This window comes from Nesoenas mayeri (assembly GCF_963082525.1).
Source record: "Nesoenas mayeri genome assembly, chromosome: 5".
NCBI lineage: Eukaryota > Metazoa > Chordata > Aves > Columbiformes > Columbidae > Nesoenas > Nesoenas mayeri.
The window spans coordinates 27,925,379-27,943,027 of record NC_137548.1 but is presented as its reverse complement, the minus strand read 5'-3'; the positions used below and the strand labels follow the sequence as shown (position 1 = coordinate 27,943,027).

At 41.3% G+C, this 17,649-nt stretch overlaps 1 protein-coding gene across 6 annotated transcripts; it reads left to right on the top strand.

Annotated features, from left to right (window-relative positions):
• The first annotated feature begins 2,658 nt into the window (after positions 1-2,658).
• Positions 2,659-17,632, top strand: SRP54 (signal recognition particle 54). Of its 6 annotated transcripts, XM_080344819.1 has the most exons (19): positions 2,659-2,913; positions 3,314-3,476; positions 4,775-4,833; positions 5,390-5,539; positions 5,997-6,105; positions 7,517-7,608; positions 8,185-8,269; positions 9,143-9,247; positions 10,485-10,551; positions 10,640-10,697; positions 11,406-11,556; positions 12,461-12,609; positions 13,929-14,029; positions 14,142-14,228; positions 14,660-14,733; positions 14,961-15,069; positions 15,806-15,976; positions 16,442-16,537; positions 17,166-17,632. In XM_080344819.1, the coding sequence occupies exons 5-19, from the start codon at positions 6,028-6,030 to the stop codon at positions 17,255-17,257; spliced, it is 1,515 nt and encodes a 504-aa protein (XP_080200945.1). In that variant the 5' UTR covers positions 2,659-2,913; positions 3,314-3,476; positions 4,775-4,833; positions 5,390-5,539; positions 5,997-6,027; the 3' UTR covers positions 17,258-17,632. The 6 variants fall into 6 exon arrangements, with proteins under 6 accessions (XP_080200945.1, XP_080200943.1, XP_080200948.1 ...); XM_080344817.1 differs by lacking the exon at positions 3,314-3,476; XM_080344822.1 differs by lacking the exon at positions 5,390-5,539.
• Positions 17,633-17,649: the final 17 nt, after the last annotated feature.

Here is a 17,649-nt window from a genome sequence, read left to right as displayed (position 1 = left end):
GAGTCAGTAAGCTGAGAAAGCCATATATGCACACCACTCTAACTGATACAGTGTAGAAGCAGCTGTAACGATTTATGTTACGTGAACAAGCAATATGAATGACTGTATATGAAAATCAATGAGATTTTCAAATTGGAGCACTTGGATGGAAGAAAAAACTTCTAACAAGGTTATTTGCAGTAACCTGGGCACCGTTTATCAAGCAGAGCATGCTACTGCAGCCAGACAAGGACTCAAAAAGGAAAGGATGAAATACTGCTTATAGCAGATTGCTACCATTCTGTCTATACACATGTGCAGACATACACATGTGTGTATATATATACATACATATACACACAGAGACAATAAGAATATTTAGTTACAATTAGCACTAACTACACCCATCAAAAACTTCAGACTTCAAGTCTTGGGGGGTCTCAGCTATGCTCTAATCATTAAGGCTGACTTGCAGAAGCTCTGAAACATCTGGCAATGTCTCTCCTTGGAAAGCGCCCGTTGGGGTGGGAGGGCTGCATGCCCACCGAGGAGGGTAAACGCTGTTCGCGGCTGGTTCCTTTCCCACAAAGCCAGCAGAGAACCTGCTCTGCCAGAAGAGCGCCTTTCTCCACCTGAGCAGCCGTGGGAGCTCCACACCACAGGCTAACAGTGAGTTTGCAGTTCTAAGCACCAGGACAAATGGACAACTTCTAGATGTCATAGCTGGCCTTTGTGGAACAGTCCCCATGTGTTTGCTTATCCAGATGTTTCCACCCTAAAGTGGAGGTACTGGAACAAAAGACCTGAAAAAGAATAACCCCAGCACAACAGGGCACGACTTGGGGAAGTAATGTATTGTATGACAATTCTTTCCGACCCAGCTCATGATCATCAGGGAGGGACTGGGTTTACCATCCCAGCAGGCAACAATTAGTAAAGAGGACATACACTTATTCAATGCTTGAGACTGCGGGCCTTCAAGACTCTTATCTGCAATGACAAAATACAAATATACCCACAGACTAAGTGGCGTTTAGTGAGTTTATTCAGCATGGCACTATGTGCATACAGCTTTACTGCACTGCCTATATTCAGGTTTTCCATGTCATCTTTTTGTTCAGTTTTAAAGTAGCAGCTTATGCACCAACTCACATTTCCTTTCTTCATCTGTCACAAGATCCTTGATAACAGCATGTTGATGAAAATATAGGCAGGCACAAAAAGGAAACAGAAAGCTATGTTAACTTAAGCTGACGGGGGAAAGTAGTGTTTGCAAATGAGCTTGAAACTCTATTTTCAAGCTTCTGACAGGTTGCTGTGAACACGTGTGAAGCTGAACAAGACAAGAGTAATGGCTAAAAATCTCTAGATGTGCCAGGAGCTGAGTACCTCCGTATGACCCCTGACAGTCATGCTGGGGAGTTCAAGAGGTTATCAGCCCAGCTGCCTGCCCTGCTCTTCTGCCAGGAGTACCTGCCTCTGCAGCACAGCCGGTGGAGCAACCAGGAGCCTGCGCCTCTGCCACGACACTCAAACCCTGAGCCTGCCACCAGCTCCGGTGCAGATGAACATGACAACGGGCTGACTGCGGCGTCTGGGGAACGCGGGCCGGTGCCAACCGACAGCTTCGGACACACCAACCCCTGTGCAGGGCCGGGCCGGGCGGGCGGCATCAAACGGGCTGCCTGCACCACGGCTCCGGGCCGACCCCAACCCCGAGCCCCGCGACCCACGTTTGCTGTGCCGCCAGCTCCCTGCGGCGGCCGCACTCCAGGCAACCCCGTGGTCCCGGCCAGGCCGCGCCGGGTGACAGCGCGCCAGGCGGCTCCGTGACGCTCGGCTCCGGGCGGGGGCGCTGCCGGCCGGTCCCCGCCCCGGCGGGCGCTGTCAGAGCGGCGGCAGCGGCAGAGCCGGACGCCTGCGCGGGGAGCGGAGCGCGCAGCGCGGGCACCACTCCCCTCAGACCGACGACCGTTAGGCGGGCACGCGCTCGGCTCGCGCACGGCCCCGCACGGGAGGGACGCCGCCCCCTCCCTCCCCCGCGGCTGCCGCCCGCTCGGTGCCAGACCCGCAACGGGGCGGCCAGACTGCAGCGCCGGCAGCCGCTCGCCGCGGCGGGGCAAGGCTCAGGCCCGCAACGCCCCCTAGGCCTCCCCCTGCGATCGGAGCCTGCCCGTGGGGCCCCGCCACCCGCCGGGCAGCGGCGCTGGGAGCGCAGCGCCCGGTCCGGGCCGCGCTTACTGGTGTTGCGCATCCAGTGCAGCAGGCGGGGCAGGTCGGCAGCGCACGTGCCCCGCACGGCGGCCAGCACCGCGCGCCGCGCCGCCTCCAGCTCCATCGGGCCGCCGCCGGGGGGCGCCGCCGCGCGCAGGAGCCTCGCGCCACACCGCGCCTGCGCGGACCGCCTTCCGCCGCACGCACGTGCCCCGGGCGCGGGATGCCGGGGGAAAGCCGCGCCCGCCGCACACCCGCCGCCAGTGCGCATGCGGGAAGGCGCCGCGCCCGCGGGGCGGGGCCCTGCCCAGTTGTTACAAGCCGTCTCTCTGCGCATGCTCAGGCTGCCGCGCTCGCTTCTGGCACCGGGCCCGGCCACGGCACCGCCCCCCTGCTCAGTGCGCACGACCTTGGGGAAGCCCTGCCCTTTCCCTGCCTGCGGCCGCGCCGCCCATCCTTAAGCTGGAGCGGTGCGGTTCCTCGTGGGACTGCGCTGGGTGCGGACAGGCCGTTCTCCGGGACCACCTTAAAGGGGCGGTGGCAGCGCGCGCCCCGGTAGCGGAAGCGTGTCGGGCTCGCGGGGCGAGGGCGAGTGGTGACGTTTCCAGGCCAGCGGCCGGTGGTGTGTCGGTGCTGTCAGCGGCGGCTGAGGGGCGCTGGGCGGCCTCGCCGCGGCCAGCTGGGCAGCGCTCCGCCCGCGGGCCCCGCGCCGCGCTCCCGGTGAGTGTTGGGGCTGCTGGCGCGAAGCGGGACCGAGACCGGCGGCGGTTTCCCGGGGCGAGGTGGGGGCCTTCGGGCCAGCCCCGGCGGTGCTGCGGCGGGGAGGGCGGGCACCCGGGCCATGTCGGCCCTGGGGAACGGACGCCGGGTCTGTTCTCAGATAGCCCCGGTGCGGGGCGGCAGCCGGGCGGGGTCACCGGTCTGCCGAGCCGCTGCGTGGCCGTCCTGCCTCGAGGGAGCGGAGCCCTGGGGCAAGCCGCAGCTGTCCGCCTCGCCCGGACAGGGCTCGCCCGGCCTCTTAGCTGTGGGCGGCTGTGGATACACGGGGAGGTTACGGGCTGAGCACGTATCTTAGCCTGTGCCTTCACCGTTTTTTTTTTTCCTTTTCTGCCGAAACGAGGTCTTGAGGCCATAAGCAGGAGAGGCAGTCCCTGTTGCAGCTCTGGGGGTGCCTTCCTGGCCCTCTGTTAGGTCACTTTAGAAGGTGGGAACTGGTAAGTTGGGGTTGAGTGTTGCTGCAGTAGCTCAAGCTCTCTACACCTGTGGATCAGACTTTTTTTCAGGTATGGTATTAGACTTCCAGCAGATCTTAACCCATTTATGTATATATTTAACATAACTATTTTACAAACTTTAAGTGACTATCATTTTTGCTTGTTATCTTTTAAAACAGCTGTTGAAGCAACTGTTATCTGTTAAAGCTGTTGTTTTGGTTTGTTTTTTTTTTAATCCTGTACGCTAAATAGTACTGCTAATTTAGCTAGACAAATTTTGGTTAGGGGTTTGTACTAGATGGACAGGCAGTCTGTCTCTTTGGAGTTATTTCAATGCTGTTTTGGTATGGCTTAATAAAAACCCCACTGTTTCTGCTGTCCTTTTATTCCTGAAATGCCTGGTTTTCAGCAGCAGTAGAATGATGACCTGGGAGCTCAGTGCGGGTGTACCCAGGCTGTTTCTGCTGAAGGCAGCTCTGCCTCTATAGATCTCACGGCCTTGCTTAGCATGATGCCTGCTGATACAGCCTGCCAGGTGTAAACATGCTTGGTGTGTTTGTGGAGTGCTGCATCGAAGCTAAAAAGCTCTTCCAGAACTACAGATACTCTGAATGCAGCAGATACACATTCTGCAATGCAGTCACTGCTAATCCCTTTCTGGCTACCTGCCAGCTCAAGTTGGCTACCTGCTAAGATGTGTCTCTTTTTCTGTAGTGTGGATGGACTGTATGTGAAAAGTTATATTAATTTCTGTACTTGGCATCCCATAGTAATTCCAATGGCTTATAAATCCTTAATGTGCTAGAGAAAGCAGCTGATATTAAAATGCCTAAACTCATCCCCTCAGCATTATTCTTATTGTAAGACTGTTGGAAGAAGCTTTGGAGTTCTGCAGTGGCAACATTCATTTATTAGGATATAATTAACTTTGTATTTGGATATCTGTAGAACTCTAGGAACTAATTTTAAGTATTGTGTTGGTCATCCTGTCATATTTCTTAGCTCATATCCAGGTGTTCATGTTAAGTTTTGTCTGTGGTGGCAGTTTCAGCAGCTCAAAGCTTCCTGAGATGCAGTCCTATTTTTAAAGGGGATTTTTTTTTTCATTTTTGTGGTTTTTTTTGTTTTTTTTTTTTTTTAATTTTCGTGTGAAATGAGCTTGACAGACATTTTCAACAGCTGTTTTGTTGACATCCTTTGGTAGATCATATTGATGATAGTGGTTTTCAGAATTGCAGTGCAAGAATGTGAGTTATATGGCCTACGAGGAAGACTTGGTGTTTTCACACTTTGGATGTCGTCTTCCAGAAAAGTAAAAAGATGGACCTCCATATCTGTTAGTGTATTGACCTGAAAATATTTTACAGGCCGAGTTCCTTCAGAAGCATGGACTGTTTTTCTTGAATTCAAATATCAATATGGCAGGGTAATGTATGTCACTGTGGATTTCTACATACAATGCACATTAAAACTAAAATGTGTAAATATAGTTGTTTGCATTATTTACTGCATCTGAGACCTGTACTTAGATTGAAGTTATTTATCCTACATCTTCTGAAGCTTCTGGAGATTTTGTTCTGTGTTGTAGCCTCAGTATCAGAGGGGTTGGACTGGCAATTTGAGGTTTTGTTTGTGATTTTTTTTTTTTTATTATTATTTTTTAAAATTCATGTTATTTTCTTCAAACCTGCCAACTTAATGACAATATTAACTCAGGCAAGGGAGTCAGGAGGTTGGGTTACATGGGTGACTTTAAAATCTAATTTTAAATATATCTTTGTACTTATTTATAAACACATTGTAAGCCTTGCTTTTGGGGCCTGCACAGCTAGTCAATCTCAGTGTGTATATAACAAGCTTCTTTCTGTCTTACCAAGTTTGGAGACCTCTCTTTTAACTAAGAATATAGGTAATGATGTATTATTCATTTTATTAAATGGACTGGCATTTCTTGTCTGTTTTTTTCTCTCTATTCATTTAAGAGGGGAGAGGATTCCAGAAAATATTGAAAAAGCTCAGCTACTTTCATGACAGAGGCTATCATTATTGGGAAGCTTACTTTCAGTTCTGAAAGAAGGAAATCAGTTGTGAGATTCTGAATTCAGCTGTTGGCTGTTCAGCTTTATTGTAAGGTAGATAAAATAGAACCGATCAATAATGTTCAATTTTGCTAGCAAAATATTTTGCTTTTGATCATACTGTCCTTACAGGATGCAGAGCTGCTAGGCTATTCTGCTTGATTTTTATGCTATCATGTAGCATATTGCTCATAAGGAGATGAAAAGCAGTTAGCATTCTTTCTGGAAGTCTGTCTAGGCTGTTTTTTCTTCAGGAATTCAATGAACAAATATACCAGACAGCGAAGTGCTTCCTAATTGCAGCACGGTATCTATCTCTACTTTTAATTAGTCCATCAGAATAGCCTGAGCTTAATTTCAGGCCAGTGTTTGCTAAAAATAACTCTAAAAAAGTAAAACTTGTGTGCTTTCTGGAGTGTGAAGCAGGTACCTTAACACAGAAGATACTAGAATAATTTTGTGAAGGTATAGCTTCACCTAGTTTTAAATTTCATTTTAAATTGCTTTCCAGATTCTTCTGAGTTGTACTTGAAGCCGCCAAAATGGTTCTAGCAGACCTTGGAAGAAAAATAACGTCAGCATTACGCTCACTGAGCAACGCTACAATTATCAATGAAGAGGTATGTAATGCGCGTATGCAATAATGCCAACATTCAGAAAGCAAAGGTCCGAGAAGTTCTCAAAAGCTGATAAGAAGCTTGAAGTAGGTTGTTGTTATCCCTGGGCTCTTTTCTGTCAGGTAAAATTTCTAGCTAGAGGCTTTAGCCTCCTGATAGTACTGCCAAAACTTAGAATCAGATTTAGACATGTATAATCACCTTGGACATAATAGGTCCCATGGTCAAAGGATCCTTGAGCCTGATGGCTGCACTTACAGAGATTAGTGTTCTGAGGAGGGGATCACTGGAGGAGGCAATATGTGCTCAAGTTTGGGTGGAAGGCAGACTGTGAGGCTACATGGAGTGCTCTGATTTGTGTGTGCCCAGCCAGACTATGGAGATGTGTACTGGGCTGCTAGAAGCTGAAGTGTGAAACAACAAATAGCTTTTGTTGTAAACCTTGCTGTCTGAAGTGTGAGGATTATGTTGTGCTTGTTGCCTTTAAATTCAAACCAATACAGCATGTGGTTCTAGAAGGTGTTCAATTTGCTATAGTCTGTATTTTTTTTTTAATAAAGAATTTTAAACTGAAAAGCTAGATGGAAAACTAACTGATGTGGTGGTTTAAAAGTACCTCTAAGTAAATAAATTGCTAGAAACTGTTTTCAGGTACGCAGACATGTGGCTTAAAGCAACTAAAAAATAGGCTTATTGAGGATTGTAGGTTGGAACTTGTGCATCGAGGAAAGGTTTTAACAGATCTTCAGCTAGGAGACAACAAATCCTTAACCGAATCAGATACAGAAACTATTTTCCTGTAAGAGCTCAAGCTGTGCAAATGAGGCCGTTTATACAGGTGTTACTTTCAAAAGAACTTTTTGTTCAAGACTTTTTGCTTTGTAAAGTCTTAGAACTACTAAACTGGGTTCCTAACTGAGGCATCTGTTTGCCTAAAAGGCATACAGCAGAGCAGCAGTCCAGTTTCTGCTGAGAATGGAGATAGCACTGTGTCCTTCTTGCATTTAAGGAGTACTTTTATTTACAGTGTTGCATTAAGAGATAGTTTTGTGACTTTCTGTTAGAGGCACGTCTAAGGAGTATCAGTTGGGAAATTCAGGAAATTTAGCTACCATGTGAACTGTTATTGTCCTTAATGCCTTAGAAAGTGTTCTGTGTTACTTTGTTATAGTGTGCATATTACAAAGTGAGGACCTTTCTTATCCAGTGTTACACTTTCAAATTTAAGTTGCATTTACATAGGAACAAGTGCATACACTTCATGTGGTAGTCAATATAATGATAGGACTGCGTGCATTTAATTTGTAAAAGCCTTGGTTATTTCATAAATACACTTTCACATTCATATTTTGAACCAATACTGGCCTACTCAATACTGTGTATTATAAAACCATTTTTCTTTTACACTCTAAAGGTTTTAAATGCTATGTTGAAAGAAGTATGTACAGCATTACTGGAAGCTGATGTTAATATTAAACTTGTGAAGCAGCTCAGAGAAAATGTCAAGTAAGTGAAATAATCAAAATGCATTTAACTTCTAATGTTTGTACAAGTTGTAATTTGAGGTTACATAAAAATAACTAACTTCTATCTTTATATGGTGTTCTTAGACATACCCAGTTTACCTTTAACAGGGAAATACAGTTTGAACTAAATGTCTAGCCAGTTCCATCATCAAAAAAATCAGTGTCAAGTTTAGCCAGTTATTGCTGTTATAGTCTTGTTTCAAAAAACTGTAGCTGTCATCAGTTGAGTGGTATGATAAACAAGTTCTTTGTTACTTCCTAGATGCCTCATCTTCACATGTTCTGTTCTGGATGTAAATAGATCTTTGTATATGACTAGTATTGTTACCTTGGCGATTTTCAGATGTATAATTCAAGTAGATGCAAGTGCTTTAGAAACCTTTGTTTGTCCTGCCTACAGAAGTAATGTCTCCAATGCATGTATCTTCTTAAATATGTCCTGTCTGAAAACTCAAGGCAAATTGGAGTGCTGTTCCAGTTGCAAAGACTTAATTTATTATGAGGTTAAAGTGATGCTTTAAGTTATTCTAGTGTTTCATGGTTTTCCTAAACTCAGGTCTGCAATTGATCTTGAAGAAATGGCATCTGGCCTTAACAAGAGAAAAATGATTCAGCATGCTGTCTTTAAGGAACTTGTTAAGGTAGAACTTCAAAATTCTGTATTATGTCCCTTTTCTTGCACCGCCTGGGCTGTGGAAGCAGTTCAGTAGCAAGCCAAGCTTTAAGGTTATTCTGTGGTACCTACAGTTTTGTTTTATGTTGTGAGGCTACTTACTAATGCAAACACTAGTATTCTTCTGATTGAAACTACTTCCTGGGCATGTCTCAGACTAGCTTCAGTTTAAGCTTCAGATACAGCTTTTCTTACTCCTCAACTGAAATTTAAAGACGAAATAAGGGTGAAGTGCTGTTAGCTCCTGGACTGTCTTTTGTTGTCCCAGAAACATGCCTTTGCTACTCTCATGAAGATTTTGAAAAAGTATTAAGGAATAACCCGGCAGTTCATGGTAACATTTCTTTTTAATCTGCCTGGTTGATCAAATTAGTATCTGGGGATCAGTATTCTGTCCACTTTCCAGTTAAGAGCGTAGCCTTCTGTTCTTCTGTAGTCTGTGTTCACCCATATGATGGCTCACTGGAATGTATGTACCTTCTACTCATGTGAGAAGTTAGGCAGCAATGTTAAAGAATTGTATGTACTGTGGGATTCTCACCAGAAGAGGTTCAACTTGAGCAGTGGTGGTGGGGTGGAGGTCATGTTTCTGTGTTGGTTGTTATAATTGTGCCATATATACAGGCTACTCTGACTTCGATGCCTGGTGTTAGAAAGAAATTAACACTGTTACAGAATTATTATGTGTGATACTACATAGTAGTAGTAAGAAAGACTAGAATATGCAAAAAATTATTTGGTCCCTTGAAAATAAAATTAGGCACCTAGTGTGTCTGTGACAGTGACTGTTCTGTGCTTCTGAAACCCAGTTCTGCAACGTATGTTACGCTTTGTTCTATAGCTTGTGGATCCTGGAGTCAAAGCATGGACACCTACCAAAGGAAAACAGAATATTATAATGTTTGTTGGGTTGCAAGGAAGTGGTAAAACAACAACCTGTTCAAAGGTAACTGGCACTGAAGTTGTCTGTGTGTGGTGGTTTTGTTTTTCTTTTGGTTTTGGTGGTTGTTGTTTTCTTGGGGGGTGGTGGTCACTGGATTTGTTTGGTAGGATTTGCTTGTAATCTGTGCTGTTTCTATTAGTAGGAAAATACTAACTAATCACAATGTAGAGATATTTTTGTAGAGGGGTTTCTGAGATGAATGTCCAAAGTAATATTCTTTGGGGCCATTTATGGCTTGTAGGACTACCTTCAAGATTTCTTTAAACTAAACTCTTGATGGTACTGTATATGGATAACAAAGATTATTTCTATTCCTTTCCTTCTGGGTTTTAAGACTAGTACTATGAGCAGACCCTATCTCATTCCATTACCTGTTTAGGGGATCAAGTGGAAGTTGGCCTCTGTGTTACGTATGAGTGGGTGGTGTGAAACCTCTTCCAGCCCCAAATTCATTGAGGAAATTTGGATTTTTATTTCTAAGGCTAAGGATGAATGCTCTGAATCAGTGCTTAACTTATTTATGATGGTGGCTGGGAGGAAAAATTATCCTGTGGAAAAAGGCAGATGACTAAAGAAAGCAACAAAGATAAATCAGCTTCTGAGAGTCACATGTAGGCTATACCCAATATATCACTACTCTGATTTCATAAGACTTTCCTAGTACTGCAGGCAAACTATATTTTCAAGTTTGTCTTTGATCAATCAAAGATTCTGTGAACGTACATTGTACCAGTGAAGCTGAGTGTTCCAAGAAAGTAAGGGTTTCATCCACAGCCTTAGAACACGTCCTTGCAACAGTAAGATCTTTGTTCCTTTGACAGTATGAGAACAAAGAGCTGTACAGGTTGTAGCCATTACAGTACTTATTATTGAAGTGGTTATTGCTTTGAGTAGTTTCTAAAAGCTAGTCCTATCTGCAGTATTAGTAAGTAGAATCCAGAAGTCAGTAAGTGGGGAACTGAGGTTATTTGTAGTCATTCCTAACTCAGGAAACAGAAATCAGAAGCAGAGTCAAGCAGCTGTTTTCATCCCACCATTAATAATTATTTGTATAACATGCTTTTCTAAAAAATTGAGATGCTAACATTTGATACTTGTGCAGTGTTACTAAGTGGTCTCAGTTATAGGAAGGCTGGCTTGACGTTGTGTCCTCTGAATGTACTTCAGTGACTTATAAACCAGTGTCATGCTTTGCAGTGGGATTTTGGTGTAACTACTTGTTTGGGATTTCTTTTCACAGTTAGCATACTTCTATCAGAGGAAAGGTTGGAAGACGTGTTTAATATGTGCAGACACATACAGAGCAGGTAATACAATCTTTTAGTGATGTGGTTCTTTATCTCAATACTTACAGATTTTTTAAAAAATAGTCCCTTGACTATACCTGTCTTACAGGTGCTTTCGACCAGTTAAAGCAGAATGCCACAAAAGCAAGAATTCCGTTTTATGGGAGGTAAGCATCTTTCAGAATCACTTTGGAGAATGATTGAACTCCAACAATGTATTGTTCCTTATTGAATATCTCACGCTAAGCCCCATTAAGTGTTGCCTAATTACTTAGGCTTTACAATAATATTTGCTCTGATCAGCTGAAAATTCAGCCTAGTTCAGTATCCTATCTGCTAGTAGTAGCAGGTAGGGATAGTGTAAGAAGTGATCAGGCACCTGAGGATAATTCCCTGAAATGTTCTCTGAGCTTATAGCATAGCAGACAAGTTTAGATTTTCAGGAAGTATATTTACAGAACAAAGGATATGATTGTTTTGGACCTCTAGTTTTTATTGTCAAGCGGGGGCAGCAGTGGACCTAAAATAGCTTTTATAAAGCAGTAAGTAACTTTCTCCCAAGTTTTACTGGAGGTGTACTGTCTGGGTGCTCAGTCAAATCCTATTTCAGAGAAGAGCAAGTAGAGTTTAGTGCAGTCTCCATCAGGTGAGACAGACATTCCTTTGTGCTTCAGTTCTCTGAACAGTAAGGGCAAATGGCTTAGGAAGGCATATTTTTAATCAGTTTTTGCTTGACATAAGAAGAAGTCCATCTTGAAATCCAGGTAGATTTATAGTTAAGAAGTTTACAGTCAAGTGATAAAAGTTTGATTTAGTTTCTTTGGGAAAAATAACTTCACATATATATATGTATGTATGATTTTCTTTGTGATCAGTTATACAGAAATGGATCCTGTAATTATTGCCTCGGAAGGTGTTGAGAAATTTAAGAATGAAAACTTCGAAATAATCATTGTTGATACGAGTGGACGTCACAAACAGGAAGACTCTTTGTTTGAAGAGATGTTACAAGTTGCTAATGCCATAGTAAGTAGTTTCAAGAAACACAATAACTTCTGTTAAATGATTTTTAGTCAAGTTATATGTTTACTCCTAATTAATGTTCTGTGTGGATTTTTTTCCTCTGGAATATGTCAGTGCTTTAACTCCTAGAATATATTAGAAATTACAAATGGATATGAATAAAAAAGGGCTGGATGATCAGTGCTTGTTAGTTCTGTGCTAGTTTTAATTCTTGTATCTGTATTTCAAGGATACTTGCACATAACTGGACTACCTTGTCTGCTTTAACTTTTCCTTTTCAGGATCTTTGCATTGAGAAACTACATAAGAGAACCAGTCTGATCTGGTTTCCTGTAGCTGTGTGTACTACATTTTCTGTCATTGTCACAAATAATTGCCCTGAAACACAGAAGATGATTGGACAAATTTCAACAGATTTGATATGTAAATGAAGCTGATGTTTCTTTTATGAGTTTACAAAGTCTGGCTATTTGTCTGATTCTGTGCTCTTCCATGACAATTTGACACTTCCCATGAAACTGCTGCTAATGGCAAACTGTTTTTAAGGGGAATGGATATCTTAAAGCTTGTAATGTAAAACCAAATGGAAGATGTTAGCCATTAATTGCTTGTAGATACTAATTAACTTATTGGCACAGATACTGACTAAAATCACTCAAAACATAAGTAATAGCTGTAAACCTATTAAATTTTAATATTATGTGTTGTAGATCTGTCTTTCACATAGTAATACAGAGTCCATTTTTATATGGTCCTTAGACAATACTGTTTATAAAACAGTTTTCCCTTTTGTTTTAAACTGCACAACCTTTACGTATTTACTATTATTGCAGGAAGTTCTGCTACTGACCATAATGCATGAACACTGTTTAAGAAAGCAGGAAATTATTATTTTGTTTCTCTCTAGCAACCAGACAACATTGTTTATGTGATGGATGCTTCCATTGGCCAAGCTTGTGAAGCTCAAGCTAAAGCTTTCAAAGATAAAGTAGATGTGGCTTCTGTTATTGTTACTAAGCTTGATGGACACGCAAAAGGAGGTGGAGCTCTTAGTGCGTAAGTATTGTGATATAATAGCATCCAACATCTGGCTGTGCTTGGATAACCATGAAATGTGTTAGTGTGTCACAGAAGCCTGTCCTGTGAAAGTGTCACTGCCACACTGCTCAGAATTGGAGAATGAAGTCAGTAACAGTTATGTTCTTACTCCTGGTGGATAGGATCACCCTACTTAACATCAGTCAGAATCAGATATTATGACACACACTACTGTATTGGAAATACAGCATATGTCAGACTTCTGTCTTCTGAGAACAGCATCAAGCAATTATATTTATTGTATCTTGCATATCTGTAGTTTTTACTAAAAATATAAATTTGGCTTTAATAGACATGGGTTACTTGAAAAGTTTTGCTTCTCATTTAATGCCCAAGATTTTTTTTCAAGAGAGATAAAAATCCAGCTAGTCAAAGCTAATAGCTTTAAAACTGTAGTGCAAATCAAACTTCTGGATCGCCAGTGTTCACCAGTTTGCTAAAAAATTAGTCTGCAGTTATACTTTCCCAAATTCCATTGACAGACTCTATTGACTAGAAAAATGTTACATTTTATCTTCAGCCTTATGTGGCGGCATGTCCGACTAATCTCCAGCTGCATTTCAGTGATACAGCTTGTATGGAGCTGAGATGATTTGTCAAAACAGTCAAGTTAACTGACACCAACTTACTAAATCACAGTCTGACTTTAAGTGTTAGAGTTCTTAAACTGCCATATGTATTTTGCTGTTATTTATAGTGTAGTGATGGAAAACCAAACTTAGGAGCAGAATGAAAATACTGAGCTTGTTCCAGTTATGTGTTAGGTCTGCTGTGTTTGTTCTATATTTGCTGTAGCCTGGATGCTGAGTTTGTCTAAAGGTAGTGCCAGTGATTGGTTCTGATTTTTCCTATGCCTAAGCTTTTTTCCTGTGTTGAAAATTAGATTGTAGTCTATAGGAGGTAGCTTGAAGGAAAAGTAATGAATGCCTGTCTTATCTGAACTCCCAATATTAGCATAAAATTGAGATGATTTCTTTTCTTTCCTCTCAAGTTGCTTAAACTCAGCAATGAAAATAAGCAACTTCTGTTTCTGGTGGTGATTTTTCAAAGCAGAGTTTGTGTCTTAAAAAGTACTAATTAGAGAAACATCTTGTCAGCTACTCCTGGCTACCCATCCTAAATGTTGGATGTTTTTCCATTAATAGTTTGAGGAGTAAGAAAGATACTTCAGAGAGGATATGCTATGTTAGTGATGCCTAGTTGGTGGTGTTAGTAGGTGGGTACAACAGATGGGTGTTTTTTGAGAGGCCATTTCACAAAATATTTTTTTACTGCAGAGTTGCTGCCACGAAGAGTCCTATTATTTTTATTGGAACTGGAGAACACATAGATGACTTTGAACCCTTTAAAACACAGCCTTTCATCAGCAAACTTCTTGGTATGTACTATGTACAACTGCACTTAAAAGACATTTTGAATTGTTTAATAAAGGTCAAAGTGAATTTTTTTTAATGCTAACTTCAGAGGTTTTGTTTTTTTTCCCCTCCCAGGTATGGGTGATATTGAAGGATTGATAGATAAAGTAAATGAGTTAAAGCTGGATGATAATGAAGCACTCATAGAAAAGCTCAAACATGGTAAGTTATTTCCAATGCCTGAATAGCAGGGTTATTAACATGACCTACTGATGGCAGGTTCTCTCAGAGGTGTAGACTACTGAGTTAATTTGTGTTACGTGTAGAGACAAGTAGCTTGTTTCATGTGTGTAGTGAAGAATGGTTATTCTTTCTCTAATAAATGTGTCAGGCAAGTAAATTGAGATGTTTTTCAAGTGATAAGTTGGTCAGACTATAACTGTCTATAACTGCAGAATAACCAGCTCAGCTCTTAAGTGTGTGCCATCTAAAACTGTTTAGCCGTTTTAATAGTGAAGAAGAGGTTTATTTATCTACTTATCTGTGCAGTGTCTTATTTACCTTGTGAATATAAAGAATATTTGAGAAAGGACAGTAAGACCAAAATGCTAGTGTGACTTTTACTAATTTTTTTTTTTTTAATTGTACTTCAGGTCAATTTACATTACGGGATATGTATGAACAATTCCAAAACATCATGAAAATGGGACCATTCAGTCAGATCTTGGTTAGTTATCCCCAAAATAATTTTAGCAGATTTTTATTTATACTTGACAAACTTCTGCTGTAAACTTAAAAGCCTTTGTTTAAACTGATGCTAGAGTCTGCGCTGTGTTTTTCAAAAAGGTGAAATTATTTGCCTACTGTGATATGTAACTACTGAACTAAAACTTGCTGTCCGTGTTTCTGGTTGCCTATTCTGATGCAGCATTTGTTTTCCATTTTTGAAACAAGGGTATGATCCCTGGTTTTGGAACTGACTTCATGAGTAAGGGCAATGAACAGGAATCAATGGCAAGGCTAAAGAAACTGATGACTATAATGGACAGTATGAATGACCAAGGTAAAACAAACTCTACTCACTATTGGACAAGCTTATTTGCATACATTTTTTGGAAACAGTGACATAAAATGACAAAAACCTTTTATCACTCTTAGAAATGGCAAAGAATACATATGTGACTCAGACTTTCTAAATAAGTGTAAATATTTAGAGACAGACCTTGACAATTGCCTGCTGCTGCTCCATCTTGTGTAAAATAGGTGGAATTTTGAAGCATTCTATTGGAAATTAATGTATTTTCATTTTTCATACTGTAACTGTGCTGCTTAAATTCTTAAAGCTATACTTGCGAATTAAAAAGCTACGTTAATCTTTAATCTGTCATTGCTTTCTTCCTACTCACACGCAAATTTACTTGGTGACATAGCCTGGTCTCTGGAATTCAAAGTGTGTTGTTTCTAATCTGCCCATGACTCTTGCAGGAAAAGTATGCTCTTACTCTTGTGCTAGACCCATTAGTATGGCTTAAGACCAAGTATGCTGAGGGCATAATTTATTCAGGCAACTTTTTCTATCATAGTGATCGGCATATGAACATAACAGCTTTTTTTAGTACTTCTCCTTAGAATATTGTGTATCTATTATTCATATAAAATTCTGCATTGTCACTTCTAGGTTTTTGTTCTCTGGCTCAAAGCTAAATTCTCAACAACAATGAGAACAGGTTTGCTACCAGCTGTAACAGATTTTAATGTCAGTAACTGAATGGATTTTTTTCTTTTCTTTTCTCCCCCAGAACTCGACAGTACAGATGGTGCCAAAGTTTTCAGTAAGCAGCCAGGAAGAATCCAAAGAGTAGCAAGAGGTTCAGGTGTTTCCACCAGAGATGTTCAGGAGCTATTGACCCAATACACTAAGTTTGCACAGATGGTGAAAAAGATGGGAGGCATCAAAGGGCTTTTCAAAGGTAAAAATAAAAGTAAATAAATTAATAAAAAAAACCCACTTGTTAACTCAGTGGGGAGGTAACTTCATATGCGAACACAGAGGAAATGTGAAAATGTTGACTAGGTTTTGGGAAAGGAGAAAGTGAGGTTTGTAACTAATTTTTGTGATGTTTCAAAGCTCTTTTATGTAGCTAGTGAGACCTACACTGTTCCTCATGACACTAATGTGTAATTTAGCAGTGAAAACTACTCATTTTTTGATCTACCAATGTAAAAACTTTATTACTATTACTACAACACTCACCTCAGTCTGTGTGGGGTGCATGGACTGTTGATACTTAAAATACTTTAAGCGGCTGATGTAGTAACTTTTGATCGTGGACTGGAATGGATTTTAATCTAGAATTAGGAGGTAAAATTCTAATTTATTTTATTTTTAGTCCCATATATTAATTCACTTTCTTACCATTGCTTTTTTTTTTCAGGCGGTGATATGTCGAAGAATGTAAACCCATCTCAGTTGGCCAAACTGAACCAGCAAATGGCAAAAATGATGGATCCAAGAGTTCTTCATCATATGGGTATGTGTTGGCTTTTTACAGCCTTGAGAGGGTTACCAATTATAGTGGAGCATTTGAAATATAAAAGTGAGGAGGGTGAAGTGAGGATGTGTGCATTATATATCAGTATTAAGTATTTCTAGGTTTTCTAATAAGAATCAGAATGTTTAGTCGTTATATAATGAATGCTTTGCACTTACCCGTGCTTAATCTAGTCTCTTCATTGGAGTGGTGTCTGATGAAATAGTGATGACTGGAAGCATGACTGTGATAAAGCAAATCTATTCCGAAGTCTCCTTTCCCTTCTTTCCTAAGCTTTGCCTCAAATAATTAAATATGACAAGTGCAGTTTTAAATAAAGACTCCCATCTGGAACCTTACTAATTGATAATGGTCATTTTTTCAAGGTTTTGCCTTTTGTCTAGATCTTAATGAACAGGTCATCTTAAAACCTACTTTAAGCCTGGTGTTCTGCAATCCTTTCTGTAATGACCCACTCAGTTGTCCACTTTCTGTAGCCATTTAAACCTGGCTTGACAGTCCTAGGCTGTATACAACAGAAACAGCATGTGTGCTGTAATGAGGCCTCAGAAGTGAGGTAGCTGTGCTTTAGAGTTGATTAACACATCTGTGTTCTCATTTTCTGCAGGTGGCATGGCAGGATTGCAGTCAATGATGAGACAATTTCAACAAGGTGCTGCTGGGAATATGAAAGGCATGATGGGATTCAATAATATGTGAAAAAGCCTTAATAAAAATGGACTTGGTTGACTCTTCATAGCAACTTCAGTGAAAGAATTTGCTTTCTTCCTTTTTACAGTAGTGGCGGGGAGTGGTCTTTTGAAACCTTATTCGGGCTTCTCAGTTTCTACATCTAATTTCTGAAAACTATTTTTGCTTAAATTAGGTCCTCTCCACTAATACCTGATGGCACAAAGAGTAATTCAATTTAATAAAACAAAATCATGATGTAAAATTTTAATATTTAGAGACACTTTTTAATTGTTTACATCAAATGGCAGCCATTATATTTGTAAACAACCCTGATCTTTGGTTATAGTAACATAAAATGTCACAAATATACTGTAAAATAAAATTTAAGTGGTTATAAACAAGGGAATGTCCTATTTCTC

Coding starts and splice junctions, on each gene's coding strand:
- SRP54 (XM_080344818.1), top strand. CDS start 6,028: ATGGTTCTAGCAGACCTTGGAAGAAAAATAACGTCAGCATTACGCTCA. Junction 9,248..10,484: donor AAACAACAACCTGTTCAAAG/GTAACTGGCACT, acceptor TTCTTTTCACAG/TTAGCATACTTCTATCAGAG. Junction 14,229..14,659: donor CATAGAAAAGCTCAAACATG/GTAAGTTATTTC, acceptor ATTGTACTTCAG/GTCAATTTACATTACGGGAT.